Here is a 16,547-nt window from a genome sequence, read left to right as displayed (position 1 = left end):
CTGAGGCTACCCCTTGTTCTGCATCCCTGTTGTCGTCCCAGTGTTTTCCCTGATTCTCCAGGTGTTGCTGGAGAGAGCTCATGTAAGTTTGGCTTAAGGAACAATGACAATGTGGGATGCCTGTGATCCAAGAAGAGACAAAGGTTTGGCGGCCAAATAATACTGCAAGGGCAGTAAATGATGGCATTTCTGTGAGATTGAGACATTTTCTCCTTGGAAAGAAACACTATTTCTGGGTTTCTAACTAGTAAGACAGTTTGAACTTTTGGTGCTGTAGATTTCACAAAGTTGACTTAAAGGCATATTTAATGTAGCACTGTTAAAATCCTGCTTTATGCTCTCTTTTCTGGAGCACCAGTTGCGCTAGCATGGATTGATGAAAATTCACTTTGCAGGTAAACAAATACTACGCTCATACATTTGGAAACGTCTGACCCAGTTCAGACTAATGGTAGTAAGCATGGGCGGATTTTGCGAATTGGCAATCCGCGAAATTGCGTATTTACGGATTTGCAATCCGCAAAATCCGCGAACTCTCGCGAATTTTGCAGATTCCTTTTTTTTTGTGTTCGCAAGTATTTCTGCCATTTCGCAAGGGTTTTTTACCAGTTCGCAAACGCGAACTTACTTGTCGGGTAGCAACGGTCGCGACCATGTTGTTTCTACGTCTGGTTCATCACAGCACCCTCTGTTTCACCACTGCCACCCTCTGTTTCACCACTGCCACCCTCTGGCTCACCCATGCCACCCTCTGGCTCACCCATGCCACCCTCTAGTTCATCACTGTAGATTATGGGGGGGAAAGCACACTTGCCCTGCCTCAACTGACATGAATGAATTAGGGGCTGATTAATGTGTCACTGAATTTGAACTTCCAGGCTGGCACCTGCTTCCTTATCTGTAATTGCTTTCTGTTGCAGTGTAATTTTTTTAACAGGACCTTTGTTGTATACTTGTAGCTATTCTCTGAGCCTGCTGTGAGGGTCAGAGCAGGGTCATAGAATAGTTGCAAGTAGGCAACTGAACTCTGAAGGGGCCCCTCAGGAAGCACTACAGGGAATGGTTACTAATGATAAGATTGAACTTTTGCACCTGCTGAGTGCTTTCAATTTTGCAAAAATCCAAATATCCAGCAGCATCCACAAAACGTAATCCTTCCAGGCACTACAGGGAATGGTTACTAATAATAAGATTGAACTTTTGCACCTGCTGAGTGCTTTCAGTTTTGCAAAAATCCAAATATCCAGCAGCATCTACAAAAAGTAATCCTTCCAGGTCAAGATCCAAATCAAAGTGACCAGCACATGAAGAAAGCACTGGGAGGAGCCTGCTGGACAGGAACAGGAAGTTGGAGACTGTGGGGCACTTCCTTCCTCCCCCCCCAATAGACTACTTGCAAAAAAAAGTGCAGGCAAATGTTAACCTGAGGAGTTATTCTGATAAAAATCATAATTTTCAAGGTTCATGCTGCCTGCTGGTGGATTTCTTGTGCGAAATTGCAAATTTTGCAATCTCGCAATTGCGAGATTGTCGCTGCCCGCCGCATCTACGTGTTCGCAAGTGTTTACTCCCGCGAAATTGTATAGTATTCTAGTTGGCAAGTGCGACCAAGCAAAAAATCCGCTTTGCACGGATTTACGAATTTTCGGCAAGTTCGCGAGAGTTCGCGGATTGCGAATTTGCCGAAAATCCGCCAAATCCGCGAGCGGACCGGATTTTACGCCCATGCTTAAATGGTAGCACAGTGTACAGGTAATGCAACTTCCCCACAACACGCCTCAGAAACCTTCTGTTTTTCTTGGCAATAAGGATTTGGATGTAGGTAAACGGCACATATGCTTCACATATCCAATCACCCTGTTTTAGTTGGGGAAATATTGGAGGTGAGACAGCATGAAGACTTTTCCTCCAGATGTACTTGTTGATGGGATTGAGATCTTGTATCAGTTTGAACTACTTCTTCAGGGCTTTTTCTGGATGAGAAACTATATTGAATAAATGCCTGTTCCTCTTTGGACAGAGTAACTGTTTATGCAGCCTATTTATTAACAAAGTGTCTGTCTCCATTTGCACATTGTGTAGATAGAACTGTGATGCCATTTTTGATTTAATCACAGCACGGTTGTCCTGAATCAGAGTGCATATCCATTTTGCACACTATTCTGTACCCATCTCTCATTGGCAATGTTTCTCCAATCGTTTAGATGTTTTATTAAACTTGCTACATCAAAATGACATACAGACTAGACTAAGTGTAGCAGTCATTACCTGGTGATGAATAGTGACTTGGAAGTGAATGAAGTCTGCTGTTAAGTAAGTCAGCCACTTGAAGACCTTCTCTTAAAGAATGAAACATGTTGATGCTCCTGATTTAAATGCTGTGGTTGGTATGTGCAAAAAGAGGATTAAACCATCTGTCTGTGTTGGAAATATTTGTCTCATTTAAATGAGAAAGTTACAAAAAAGGGAGGCTAACCCTGGTTGCAAGTCAATCCAAAATCAAATTTCAGGTATGAATGTTTCCAGTGCTAAGGAATTTCATATTCAGACTACTGACACATGCATGGAGTTTAGCGTAGGGTTATATAGGAAAAATGCTGGGTCTTGCTCAGACGGTCTATATTTTTTAAGAGGCCCAAGAGTCACTATTTTTGTCATTCTGGTTTCAGGAACTTTTTATCTGCCAGTTCTGCTAGCCCATGCAGGAGAGGTAAAATGTACTATTCCCACTACAAAAGGTGCAACCGTAGAGAGAGAGTAGTTCACTTCAAACAAATACTGTACTTTAACAACTCTAATAAATAACAAAAATTATGAATATTTAAATGTAAAAATTATACGTATAAATATTAACAAAAAGTAAACTAATTACATAATTATAAAAAACCGTAATAATTATCAATTAAAACAAATAATATTAATTTATTTAAAATACCACTATATTGTCACAATCATAACAGCCAACAATTAAAATGTAATTCAAATTTAAAAGCATAACACAATTAACATATTATGTAATAACACAATTATTAATAAATGAATAGTAGATCATTTTAAATGTATTATTACTTAAATAACTTTCCACCCTATACCTCTACAAACTAAACAACACACACCTAAAATATAACTAAACAAATATGATAATTTCACAATTTTCACAATAATCAATCGAACAATTTATAACAAAGTAATAATTAACTACCAATACATTATTTCTTACATTTCTTCCCAACTTGTTCACCTAGAAACCCACAACCCACACCAAAATATATCTTACAAATTATAATATTTGCACAATCTACATAATTAATTAGTGATTAAACAATTAGTAATAATTAACTAATAATCAAATAATTATATTTAATTAACTTCCACCCTTTACCCCTACACACCCAACAACCTGCACCTGAAATATAATGTAAAAAATATCTTAATGACATAATTTACATACATAATGATCAATTAAATTATTAATTTACATTAATTATTAATTTACATTAATTATTAATTCATTATAATGAATTGCCCTTCCACCCTTTACCCCTACAAACCATACAACTTGCACCGGAATTATACAATTTACATAATTATCAATTAAATAATTAAAAATATTTATTAATGAATTACAAATAATTTACTTCTCACCTCGTACCTATTCAAACCCCACAACCAACACCTAAAATATAACTTAAAAAAATAAATTAATTACACAAGTTAAATAATTTGCAATTCAACAATTAATATTAATTTAGAATTAATTATTAATGAATTATAATTAATTTACTTCCCACCCTTGACCCCTACAAATCCCACAACCCGCTACAACACAAAAAATTACAATCAACAATAAAATTAAATTTAAAAACAACTAAAAATGTACAAACTATATTGAAATACATTACCAATACTTATAACACCAATTTACGACATATACAATTAAAACATACTAAAATACATAAAGATCATTAAGAAGTGATATTGTTTACAACAATATTTTTGCAAACTAATAACATAGATATTTTTATAAACGATATTTACAACAATGATATTTTTAGCATCAATATTACTTATCTTAGAACATCGATATGCTTGTCAGCGATATTCATGCATCACAATATTTGTGTATCACGATAATAAAAACTCAATGTTTGTGCCTCAATATTTTTTACTCAATATTTTGTCCGAACACCGTAGGTTTATATTGACTGCCTCAACATCGAATGATGCAATGTCTAATGGTGCAATCTCTTGTGAACTAAAATCAAACAATGTCCTAAAATCGAAGGATGTCTTACGGTTGAGGATGATTTTTGCTTCAAAGTCGATGTTGATCCAGGTGCTGTTCCAAGTTTCAACAGTAAACAAGTTGCCATCATACCTGTCTTTGATATTGAGATGTATAATGCTGAATGGGGATGTGGGAAATGTTTCGAATGGTGTTTGAGAAAAGGCCTCATGATTTCCTTAGTTCTCTCTCTCTTGAAGTCTTTTGTGATCAATTGCAAGGTCCCAGGGGAGGGATGACCCTCTCTAGCCACTCTTTCGCAATTCTTTCGCAATTCTTCCAGGCTTTTTTGTCCCTAATGTATTTAAATTGCCACCTAAAGTGGATGCCTTCTCTGCATGTATTATTTTGGATATCTTTCTACGAAATTAGCATTCCTGGTGGAATGTGAGGATGGTAAACATACCACACACTAAAATTATAGGCCACTCAATTCTTTTCCTCCCACAAAAGAGGCATTTGTTAAAGTGTAAAAGGCATAATTTCAGCAAAACTGGAAAAAAACTTACATGAACAATATAAAACAGACAAATGCTTCAAAAAGTGGAGATGCCAAAGAAGTTAAATGAAAGAAAAAGAATGGTTCCTTTTCGCACATGCTGAAACAAAGAACTGAACCACTCAGATCAATGGCAGTGCAAATTAACATGGGAGAGGGATACTGCTGCTTCTTTAACTGAACATTGTTTTAGGTTTTATTTTCAGCTGTGTTAGTAGGGTAGCTACATTTCTCATTCATCCTATATAAGTTTCTCACCAGCTCTCTATGCATCATGGTTAAAGGTGATGCAGCAATGATGTTGAATCATGCATTTTCTTCTGAATTGCATATTCAAACACAGATACCAAAAGACAATCTAGCCTAAAGTAGGTTTTGATTGCAACATCTGCATTTAGAATAATGTAGGGGTTTCAGTTTTTAGAAATAATATTTATATTTGATGAGCGTGTTTCAGGATCCCCACATCCAGGTGGGAATATTCTACCTTTTATGACTATCAAGGAGATCCTGCAATGCTGAACACATTGGCTGTTTAGTGATTGCAATTGTGTTTTGTTGGAAAAGGGAGAGCTTTACATGTGGGGGTTGAGGGTGAAGCAGGCTGCATTACTTGATGAGCTCAAGTCTTTGATGAGCCAATGTTGTGTGTGAAGAGGCATAGTGTGTGAGAGTAGTGAAGCACTGTGTGTGTATGTAATGAAGCAGTGGGTGTAATGATGCAGAGTGCGTGATTGATAAAGGTACGAGAGAGCTAGGGCAGGTGATGGTGCATAATCAGCTATGAATTTGATATTAGGAGGGAAAGGACATTGTGACAAGGATGGGGATGTAGTAAGTGGTGTTAGAGACACATGTGGATTTAAGGTGTTAATGGGTGTGTACTATGGGCGGGTGTATATTCGGCCTAAGTGTGTCATAAGATGTCTCCTGGGTGTGGAACAGCTATTTGACATGGAATCATGAGTTTTTGGACACTGTCTATAAAACATCAGGGTGAGTTATATAGATGATAAATAAACAACTAGAGTAGAGTGGTTGGAGATGGGTAAATACTGGGAATATAGGGAAGGCAAATTAAGGGGCAGGCTAAGTGCTGAGAGGATGTGTGATATAGAGAGCATATGACAGGAAGGGTGTGTGATGGGAGAAATATGAGAGTAATATTGTGATTGGTGCATAAAGGTGAAGGGTATGTAATGGGGATGACTGTGACGGTGGTTCTGTGCGGGTTGGATCATGGAGTAGGATTTCTAATGAGTCGTGTAGGGGGAATGTAGTGGACGGGGTGTGTGAGTGGTGGGAATGTGCTTGTGAGACAAACACAATGATGATGATGGAAGGAACATATGCTGAGCGTGAGATTTACCAGATACAACAGCAATGGAGATGGGTTTGTGATGGAAAAGGTGTGTAATAGTGAGGTAATAGTTAGGTGGGGTCGGTCATGGACCAGGGTTTGATTTGAGTAATGATAATTGATACAGATGGAGTATGTTAGGAGTGAGTGTGTGAGGTTAATAAGAGTGCAGAGTCTTAAAATTAACACTCTCCCGACAATCAATGAATATAAAAGTGTATCATTCCTGTATGGGATCCAGGTTATTGTTTTAGGTTTCTTAATTACATTTTGTTGTGTGTCACAAAATAAATGACGTCCTACAGACTTTCCTTTCACACTTCATACATCCCAGCAAAACTGTTGCATAATTCACTATATTTTTCTTTCTCTGACTGCAAAATCAGAGGATTTTGTAAACACCAGTCTGTATGTTAAAAAACATAAGCAATAGAAATCCAATTTCCCCACATTATCATTCATGTGCAATATAGTTTTATCAGTATTTTAGTGGCCATTTCAACACAAACTATGCTGTCTGTAAATGACAATACGCAACCACACAATGCTCTATTTTTTTTTTAATCACCTGCCTCATGTCCTTTATAGGCAGGTAGGTCGCAAAAGTTTGTTGTACTAAATACTGGATCGTGAGTATAAAAAGGTTTGGAAGCACAGGGTTAGACTAAGTGATGGGATGAGAGTTTATGAAGGGGGTAATGTGCTAGAATGGGCTAAGAGGGTACTGAATGGATGATCGTAAATGTTATGTGGTAGGATGGGTGTTATGTGGATGGGTCTGTGATGGAAATGAGTGTGTAATATTGCATGGGGAAGAAAAAGAGATGGGAATGGAAGTGTGATGGGAAGAATATGTATCAGGAGTGGGTAGGTGTGGGTAACATGTGTGGTGATAGGTGGGACAAAGCTGATGGGGAGAGAGGTGTGATAGTTTCTGGGTAGGGGTCTATCCTGTGCATGGCTCGCATTGGGTTATTGTAAGTGATGAGAAGGGTGTTTGATAGGGAGGTGTGTGATAGCACTGCTTATATCATGGTAATGTGCATGACATGGATGGGTCTGAGTGTGTGACAGTGGAGTTCAATCATGGGACATAGTTTGCATTGGAGAAGGGGATGGGTAAGTGAAGGGGAAGGGACTGTGATCGGAGCTTGTCTGATGGGAAAGGATCTGTGTTTGGAAGGGCATGAAAGGTGAACGTGGAGACACTAAGGGTACGTTACAGGCTGGAATGGGGACAAATGCATGACACGGTAGGGTGAAATGGGAGTGGGGCAATAGGCAGTTTTTTCATGTAAAGAGAATTTTAATGACAAAGAAAAAAAGGCTATAATGAAGGGCTTGTGATAAAGGAAAGAGTGGTGCAATGGTTAGTGTGGAGTATCAGAGACACACTTACCCTGCTGAGTGGCAGCTTGACGATATGAGACCTGTTACTGGATATTATCCTGTGAAGAGAAATAGAAATGTGGACAAAATGGGAAACTGAGCGATTTCTGAGTTTACACAACATGACCAGATCTATCTCTAACTATGAATTATGCCGCCCACAAGGGACTCAGGCCCACTGACAATGCAGGAGGTGTACCTCTCACACCCTTTCTTGCGGTAATAGATTTAAAGACTTCTCTATAAATATCCCATTCACATTGGAAATATAACTGCAGCTCTGCCTGTCCACCCATCCTTGCAACAAGGAAAAGAAGCAGGACAGACCGAGGGTGCTGTCCTCGCACACATTTCTACTGCTATCCTTCAGAGATGTGTATAGTGAGAACTCCTTTGCTTTTACATTTTGCAGAGGGCAGAGATGCTTGTCATGTGGAGCACTATATTCCTGGACCTGATCCCTGGAACTTTAGTGCCAGAAAAAAACACTTTCAATTTGAGCAAGTTGATGTGGAGAGATGAATGAGATCTGTCCTAATACGCGATGAATAAGAGATACTCACAGTGCGTAACTTCCTATCATACTTTGATGAATCAGTAGGGAAGCCATAATGGCACTCCATCAAAAGGTTGAGGGCATGAGCCTATATCCTATGGTGGGCTCAAATTCTTCATGTCTATCAAGCAACTGATTCCAGTTATTTGCCAGGTTGAACTGTAAGGAGTGCATGTGGAGCTTGACTTTGGGTACCACCATGATGGACAATGATGTAAGTTGCCTGAAGTCGCACAGCCACTGTAGCCTCCAAGATGACACACCATTGACTGGCAGCCAGTTTTCTCTGCAGGAAGAAGTCCTTTACAGATTCAGATTCCAGCGTGGCCCCAATCAGCTGGCTCTGCCTGGAGGGTAATTAGAAGCATTGACTTGATTAGACAATAGTTTAAGTATGGGTAGCAGTGGGAATTAGTGAAAAGCTTAGGAGCTATGTTTCAGCTGAAAGTCAGGATTCTGTCCTGAGGACCGTGGATCCCAGTAATTTGTGGATGCACTTCAGGCCCACTGAACATTATCATTCATTGTTGTTGACAAATACAAGGACCTGTCCCAAAGTTAGCAACTTCAAGCTTTGCAATTGGGTTAGTGTGGCACAGAGAGACGATTATAAGATATAGAGTGATGTGAAGTCCTCCACTCTTCTTCCTGAAACCAGAGTACTGGGAGTTATATACTGGGATTAATATACTTCTCCCTTTTTGAATGACAAATAACGATATTGTTCCTAAAAGTAGGAGGCTCCCAACCTCCTTGGCATGCTCACTGGTGTACGAAGTGTTAGGATGGATGTGACTGGGAAGCTGTAGATCAGGTGTCTCTAACCATTCTATCGTGAGCTACCAGCAGCTCACAGACATCTTCAGAGTAGCTCACAGCTTTCAGTTCCTTTTTTATAGAAGCACAGGGTCACATTTTCCTTTAAAAGTTAAGGGAAGAATTTTACAAGTATTTGCAGCTTCGCCACGCTCTCACTGTGCACATCCCACGGTCACCTCCCTTCCCGAATTCAGCCCCCTAGAGGCCCAGGTCATGATGGTGAATTTAGGCAGAGGAGGGGTGTCACGGATCTTCGCTCCCTTGTGAATAATGGCCCTGCGACCCTGGATTCACTGCGCGCTCGCTGGGAAGGATGGCTTGGCCCCCTAGAGGAAGTAGACTGGTGGGACGCTCTCATGGCTCCCAAAACTTTGACGACCTCCTCTAAACTACACCTTATCCAACTCTACTATCTCCACACAGTGCATATTACCCCTGCCCGCCTGTATAGAGCTCGGCTGCGCTCCTCCCCAGCCTGTACGCGGTGCGACCATGCCCCAGCTGATTTTTTCCATGTGATTCATTCTGGGCAGGTGTGGAATCGGAGCTTACACAGACCCTGGGTTGGTTGTGCTCCCACGACCCATTGCGTCTCCTCCTGGGAGTGTTCGATGGACTGGATGGCTCTCGAGCCGATAAACGTTTCTTGGGCACTGCAGTCGCGGTAGCCAAACGAGACACTGCGACGGCCTGGTCTCAGGCCAAACCCCCTACTATACGGAAATGGCGAAGAGGGGTGGACTGGTGCGTGGCCCAGGAGGAACCTCTCTTTGAGGCCCGGGGCTGTCCTGAAATGTTTGAAAAGGTCTGGGGTAAATGGATCAACCTGTTGTTCAGATCGCTGTGCATATTCTCTTCCATCTTGCTACGTCTACGAGGTGGCCTACTCTGGGGCCCTGTACTGAGGTCTATGAGACTGCTGTTACTAGTAATGGACTCAGATTCATTGTGCATGATTCCGCTGTCTTTGTGAATTTTTTTTTTTTTACTCAAATGCTAATAAATTTGATTATCAAAAAAAAAAAGTTAAGGGAAGGATGTGTTTAATTTACAATATTATCATCAAGTTGCAAATAGCAGGACTTGATATTGAGCAGTGCTCAGTCAAATTTATGGCCCAGGCTGAGGCACAGAGGTGAAGAAGCACGGAAGTATTTAACTGTTAAAAAAAAGAACCTGACAATTCAATATTGGAGTTTGAGAACAAAATGATGTCTCTGAATGCTTTTCAATAGGAGAAATTTCAAATGAAAAGTTACCATAAAGATTAAGTTAACACTTTATTTTATTTTCTCCCATTTCAAAGCGTTGCATTCCCACACACCAGGCCTCTTGCTTCTAATGACCAGTAGAATAGACACTGTGTCATATTTATTACTGAGAAATTGTGCACTTGTTGCACAGAACATACAGTTTGCCATCTGAGGCACAGTTACATGTATAACACTAACATACAGCTATTTTTTAAATGGGAGAAACTTAAAGTGGAGAAAAATGTTCGCTATTATAAACATTTTTGCAGATCATTGTCCTGCCTTTAAATTTCTCCCATTTACAATAATAGCTGTATGTTTGTGTTATAAATGTAACTGTGCCACGTGTGCCAAACGGTATGCTCTGTGCCACAAGTGCATACAACACAAATTCTCAGTCACCTATATACAGTTATCCCATTCATACATACACATGTTCATACATTTGCAAAGTCCACTCTCTCACTGACTAACATATCAGCCCTGTTATAGTGCCCCTTGTCAAAGTATTTTGTTCAAACCATAATATCAGGCTCTATTGACATTAGGCATAAAGTTAATGAAGATGGGCGTTGGGGTGTCTGATAACAGTACACACGTTTCTTAGCCTTTAGTAGCTCACAATGATTTTCACTGATCAGAAGCAGCTCTCATCACAGAAAAGGTTAGAGACCCCTGCTGTAGATCATAAGAATTCTGCACCACTAATATTAACTTTTAATTTTGGCTGTGGCTTTATCTACTGGATTGGATTGAGACTTTTGAGATGGAGAATCATAGAACCTCGTGAAAGGCTTAGAGATTTCAAAGCCTTTATGGAGGATTGGGGGCCTAGCTGGGAGATCAAACTCAAGGAAATTTAGCAGCTTGAACAGACTTTGAGTGAAAGGAGGCACTGTTTTTAAAAGAGTACTTGGAATTTGCTGATTTGAAAAAAAGGCAGTGTTCAGGCTACTATGGCTTGAATGGAACAAAGTCATTAGGCAGTGCCCGTGTCTTGGAAGGGGCTGAAAAAGTCCTACCCATTACTTGGGAAGTTAATTACTTTTTTCTTGGGCCTTCGTCTTTAGATCTTGGCAATAGGGTCAATGAGGCATTCCACTCAGTTATATAATCAATTAATACATGTTATTCAATCACTTATTTTATCACATTATGCATAAACCTAGACTCCTCCTAAGCATAGTCTGGAGTGTAATGAACGAACCAATCCACATGTACAGCTTGTAGCTGGCTACCATGTCAATGGCATTAACCGGTTTGTGTGGGAATCTCTTATTGGTAAAACGTTTTTTGTAACTGAAACTAGACATTTTGCTGACTTGTCTAAGAGGAAGGACACTGCTGAAGTGGGTGGTTCTCAGAGTCAAAATAGAAGCCGTCTTTACAGGGCCCAATATAGGCTCGCCAGAGTGTAAGAAATAGGTGGTTAAGACAGTGGCTTCTTTCACACAAGTGCTGGCTTTGGTAGGACAGCTTATCACCAGCGCAAGTGCTATCAGTCACCAGTGGTTGTTCCAGAGGGCTGATAGAAAGAGCCTAAAGTAAAGTGACTTGCATCAAATACTACAGGTTTGTTAGAGAGCACTGCACGATCCCTGGTGGAAAACAGCCCCTACCTCATGATGCCAGAGAGCGGCTCATCGGAGTGGCAATCGAAGGGAGACAGGAAACGGTACACACGGCTCACAAGGAAGCCTCCAGTGAAGGCACTGCCAACAGGCCACCAGTCATGTTGCTTCGCTGAACAAGAAGGTAAAGAATTGGCACATACATAAGCCGATAAGTCCCCATTCCTCTGTGCTGCTAGCCCAGATTTCTGTCTGCCACTGCACTCAAGGGAAGAGCACTGCATGCCCCAAGCGGTAGTCTACTGCCAGTCTGAGGGAGCGTTGCAGGGCCCCTTGTGAAAGTTTGCTGCTACTGCACTCAGGAAGAGAGCGCTGCACAACCCCTAGCTGCTGTCTGCCGCCCTCGCAAGGGAAGAAGAGATACCAGGCACTGTCCGCCCCCTATCAACTGTCTGCTGTTTTGGAAAGAAAGGAGGAACTGACTGTCTCTGTCCATCTAGGGGGAGTAAAGCATTGATTGCCCCTTGGTACCAAGCCACCAAAAAAGTGAAGATGCAGGCTCACAGGGGCAACCTTCAAACGACTGAGCAAACGTCAAAGTAAGATCCTGGTTGCCTGCCAAATGCCTGCAAAAGAGATGCCGCTGCTGATGCCGGGAGAAAGAAGACAGGCACTACTCCCTACTAAAGAACAGTAAATTGAGTAAATTGCTGTCTGCCATCAACCTCACATGACACAAGTACAACACCACCAGTGCTCCCCAGAGACAAAGGGGAGGAAAGGCCCAGCGGGCAAGAATGCCAAGAGGTGATTGTTTGCCCCATACGGCATAGCACCGCCCCACAGCGGCCAGAGACTGTTCAGGAAGTACCCCCACCCTGCCTAAAGGCTGAGTAACTCATTTACCCCTTCCAGGCACAAGAAGAGTCAAACGCCCCCTAATGGCAATCTGCCACCATCTTGAACCAAAGAGATCTAGCCCCCCATGGTGATACCGTGTTGCACCCAGGATTCTGTGGCCAAGAGATGCAAAGTAACAATGAGGCTGCAGATCAAGTAAACCCTCCTCCACTGCCGTCCAAAAATAACTGAAGGCCCTGTGAGAGGTGAAGCCAGGAGCAAGTAGCAAAGACACCACAACCAGAAAAAGAAAAGCAAACACATTTGCAAGAAAGAAACTGATCAACAACTACCCAGATCATCATGAAGCCAGAGCCCAACAGCCGGCTGGACTACGGAAATAGTCGACCACGGCGAGGCCCTGTTAGCCGACCCTTGAGAAGGTGCACGCTGGTGAACCCGAGAGAAAAGACTCAAAGGCTGAGCAGTCTCACTTGCGTGGTCTAGAGACCGTCGTCTACTGAGAAGCCTTGGTGGCCTGCCCAGAAGAGGTGCATGTCACTGCACCCCGAAAAAGAGAAGACTCCCAGTCCTACTGACAGGACAGGACCTGCGGGAGGCTTATGATAGGAGAAGATGCAGTTCTATTAAGAGGGCAGGACCAGCGAGAGGTTCATCCAAAGATAACACATGCGAAACATGGCAGAACACCAAGTTGCATGCAAGAATAAAAAACGAGAAGAAGGTGTGTGATCAAAGGTGGCAAGATCAAGGACTTGTGCTACTACCCGAGAGTGCACCCACTAACACAAGCAAACCACCGATGTGGAGTGGTGTCACTGGTGACAGATCAGTGGGAGAACCAAATGTAAGCCTCCTGCATGTGTGAGCCGGTATCTGCACGCGCTTCCCAGTGTGACTGTCTGATCACAGTCATCGACTGTTGGCGAATTATGGCATCCCCACTAACAACTGCACAAAGCACCATCAACAACACACTGAGCTATCTGGATGAGAGGTCCTACCAGTCACTCAGTCCCTGCAAGTTCTAATCACCTGCCGTACAAGTTATCTCATGGCAACAACATCATCATGCCATGTGCATTACCCTGGCCACCTAAGGGGCATCCAACAACCAGGATGAAACCTTACACCTGTGAACCCCCAAGAGACCAAAGAGGCACTCCTGGCTATGTAGGGATCCCATTGACCAGAGACTATCTGCTAGCCCCACCTGCACCTGGGTCCTGTTGGCGAGCACACCAGATCATGAGTCAGCTACCCTTGTAGTTGAACAAATGGCTTGGCCATGGCTCTGTTGGCAAGTCACAGCCCACACTGTCCACACACTCCCATGGTAACCCATCGGGAGGGCCTCAAGGGAATCCCCGCACGAGAGATGGGGCTGTAGCTGCTACACCAACAAGTACTGGGAGACACCGGGGCTTCCGAGGAAAGCTCCCAAACATTGTCAATGCCATCTCAGTCCGTACAAAGTTGCCTTTCATGGAGGCAAGGCACTCCAAGAGGCAGCTCTGCAGCGGACTCTACCGGTGCTCCTGATACACCCCAGTTTGTATTGTTGACATCAAATGCATCATAGTGAGAGCACGCAGGACTGGCCAAGATTGTATGGTTGGACTTTAACCCAACTCATCTGCTGTCGACGGATCTATGCCCATGTTCATGCCAAAAGTCATCTGATTAAACCATGGATACGAGCAGTGATGCCCGGGTGCTGCCAGCTACACCTGTTCACTTGTCCAGGGCTGTTCTGTGGACTGCCTCTCCAGGCTGTAGACTCAGTGGTGCCTAGTTTTAGTTTTATTTATTCCCACAGGTTGGACATGTTTTTGTTTTTCATTAAAGTGTGTGAGGAATATAGTGTCCTGTTGGATGCATATCTGCTTTCTGGCACGTAGCTACTTCCAGCCACTCCCATCCCACCCACCCCACACCCATTCAACAGAGGCATCACCGGCAGGTGACCCTGTCAATAAAAGCACCGACCACTCGAGCTCAAGACAGTTCACTACTGTTTCAAGCATTGTCTGTGTCAATCACTTATTAACAGGTGGGCCTGGGGCCCAGGACACCACAGTAACAATGGCTAAATGTATAGGCATAGCTTTTTCTGAATTAGCTTCTCCCAAGAACCGGTGACATAAAGTTTATTGCGTAAAACTGCAGGGCTGAGGCATAAAGTACCTGAGCTGAAGGAAGGGGCATCTAGAGAGTGTGACCAGCAAAACATTCTGAGGAAAAAATAACTCATCATTACTGGGGGGGAAAGGGAACTAGCAAAAGAGGCCAACCAATCAGTGCCAAAAGGGCTTACTTGCATATGATTTACACCTGTGAGCACGATACTGGAACTGCGAAGGTCTACTAAAAGAAAAACTATGAAAGTAGTTTCCAGTCTCACTGTATGGTGTCATCGATACCCAGGGGTTGAAATTGAGAGCCAGGAAATATGGGTATGGTTATACCACAGGGGACTTAAGTCTTTATGTAGGAAAATATTTCCCCATAGACACAGAATGGGTAAAACTCTGATACATTAAGCCCATATTTTTATTAAATACAATGATGATACTTCTTGTCCACTGCAAAATTGTTGAGAATAGCTAATAAGGGATTTTATTTGTATTGTTACAATTCAGCCAATATGAGACTTGGATTAACTTGAGTACTCACACTATTCTGTATTAGTGGCTGAAGTAAATCAATTACAAAACAGACAAATAATGTTACCACACTAACATTATTAAAGATAATGATACACGAACCAGGATTTTGAAAAAAAGTTTTTTTGTTTACTTAATGACATAGAAATTCATCATATATCACAAATGGGGTACAAAAGGAATGCATTGAAGATATACAGGGCGTATAATGAATATTCCACTTGTATATCACACAAAAGTCTAAACTGCTAATGGATTAAACATAAAGATTCCAAATCAACAAGTAAATAGAAATCAATATTGAATAAATCTCATGCAGAATTAGACAAAGTTGTCGACGTTTCGGTCTTCGTGTTGTGCTTTCATAAGACCATCATCAGGACATAAACTTTATTGCATTTGGATGTGGACCCTTCAGAGTCAGAAACAAGTACTTCTTAATCAGTCTTGCCGGTTGAGGGGTTGTGAATGATTCAGACCCTTAGTTGAGGATAAGTAACTGCAGCTATATTTCAACCTACGCTTTCAATTTTGCTGAGAAAAAGACGTTGGTGAGACGTTTACAGTTCGGATAGTAGCGCACAGTGTGTCGTCACGTTTTTTCTTTCGATCTTGATGAGAAAGACGTGGGAGAAACGTTTACAGTTCGAATAGTGGCACTCGTTATATCGTCACGTTTTATTGGATAATCGTGCGCTGATGAAAACATCAATTACTCGATCGGCCGTGGCAGCATATTCAGACGAAATAGCTATTGCGCGCTACTATCCGAACTGTAAACGTCTCACCAACGTCTTTTTCTCAGCAAAATTGAAAGCGTAGGTTGAAATATAGCTGCAGTTACTTATCCTCAACTAAGGGTCTGAATCATTCACAACCCCTCAACCGGCAAGACTGATTAAGAAGTACTTGTTTCTGACTCTGAAGGGTCCACATCCAAATGCAATAAAGTTTATGTCCTGATGATGGTCTTATGAAAGCACAACACGAAGACCGAAACGTCGACAACTTTGTCTAATTCTGCATAAGATTTATTCAATATTGATTTCTATTTACTTGTTGATTTGGAATCTTTATGTTTAATCCATTAGCAGTTTAGACTTTTGTGTGATATACGTGTGGAATATTCATTATACGCCCTGTATATCTTCAATGCATTCCTTTTGTACCCCATTTGTGATATATGATGAATTTCTATGTCATTAAGTAAACAAAAAAACTTTTTTTCAAAATCCTGGTTCGTGTATCATTATCTTTAATAATGTTAGTGTGGTAACATTATTTGTCT

At 41.7% G+C, this 16,547-nt stretch overlaps 1 protein-coding gene across 7 annotated transcripts in view; it reads right to left on the bottom strand.

The window, feature by feature from the left end:
• Window positions 1-16,547, bottom strand: part of PARP6 (poly(ADP-ribose) polymerase family member 6) — a 345,720-nt gene that overhangs the window by 153,097 nt on the left and 176,076 nt on the right. For all 7 annotated transcript variants that reach the window (XR_013609848.1, XR_013609850.1, XR_013609849.1 and 4 more), the window contains exon 16: window positions 7,544-7,592. Coding sequence is in view for 4 of the 7 variants with exons in the window: in XM_078685023.1 (XP_078541149.1) it covers window positions 7,544-7,592 (49 nt within the window). In the remaining 3 variants the exon portion in view is untranslated. The remainder of the gene's footprint in view (window positions 1-7,543; window positions 7,593-16,547) is intronic.

The sequence above is a fragment of the Lissotriton helveticus genome, chromosome 3_2, assembly GCF_964261635.1.
Source record: "Lissotriton helveticus chromosome 3_2, aLisHel1.1, whole genome shotgun sequence".
NCBI classification, from domain to species: Eukaryota; Metazoa; Chordata; class Amphibia; order Caudata; family Salamandridae; genus Lissotriton; species Lissotriton helveticus.
This window is presented reverse-complemented; position numbering and strand designations above follow the sequence as displayed.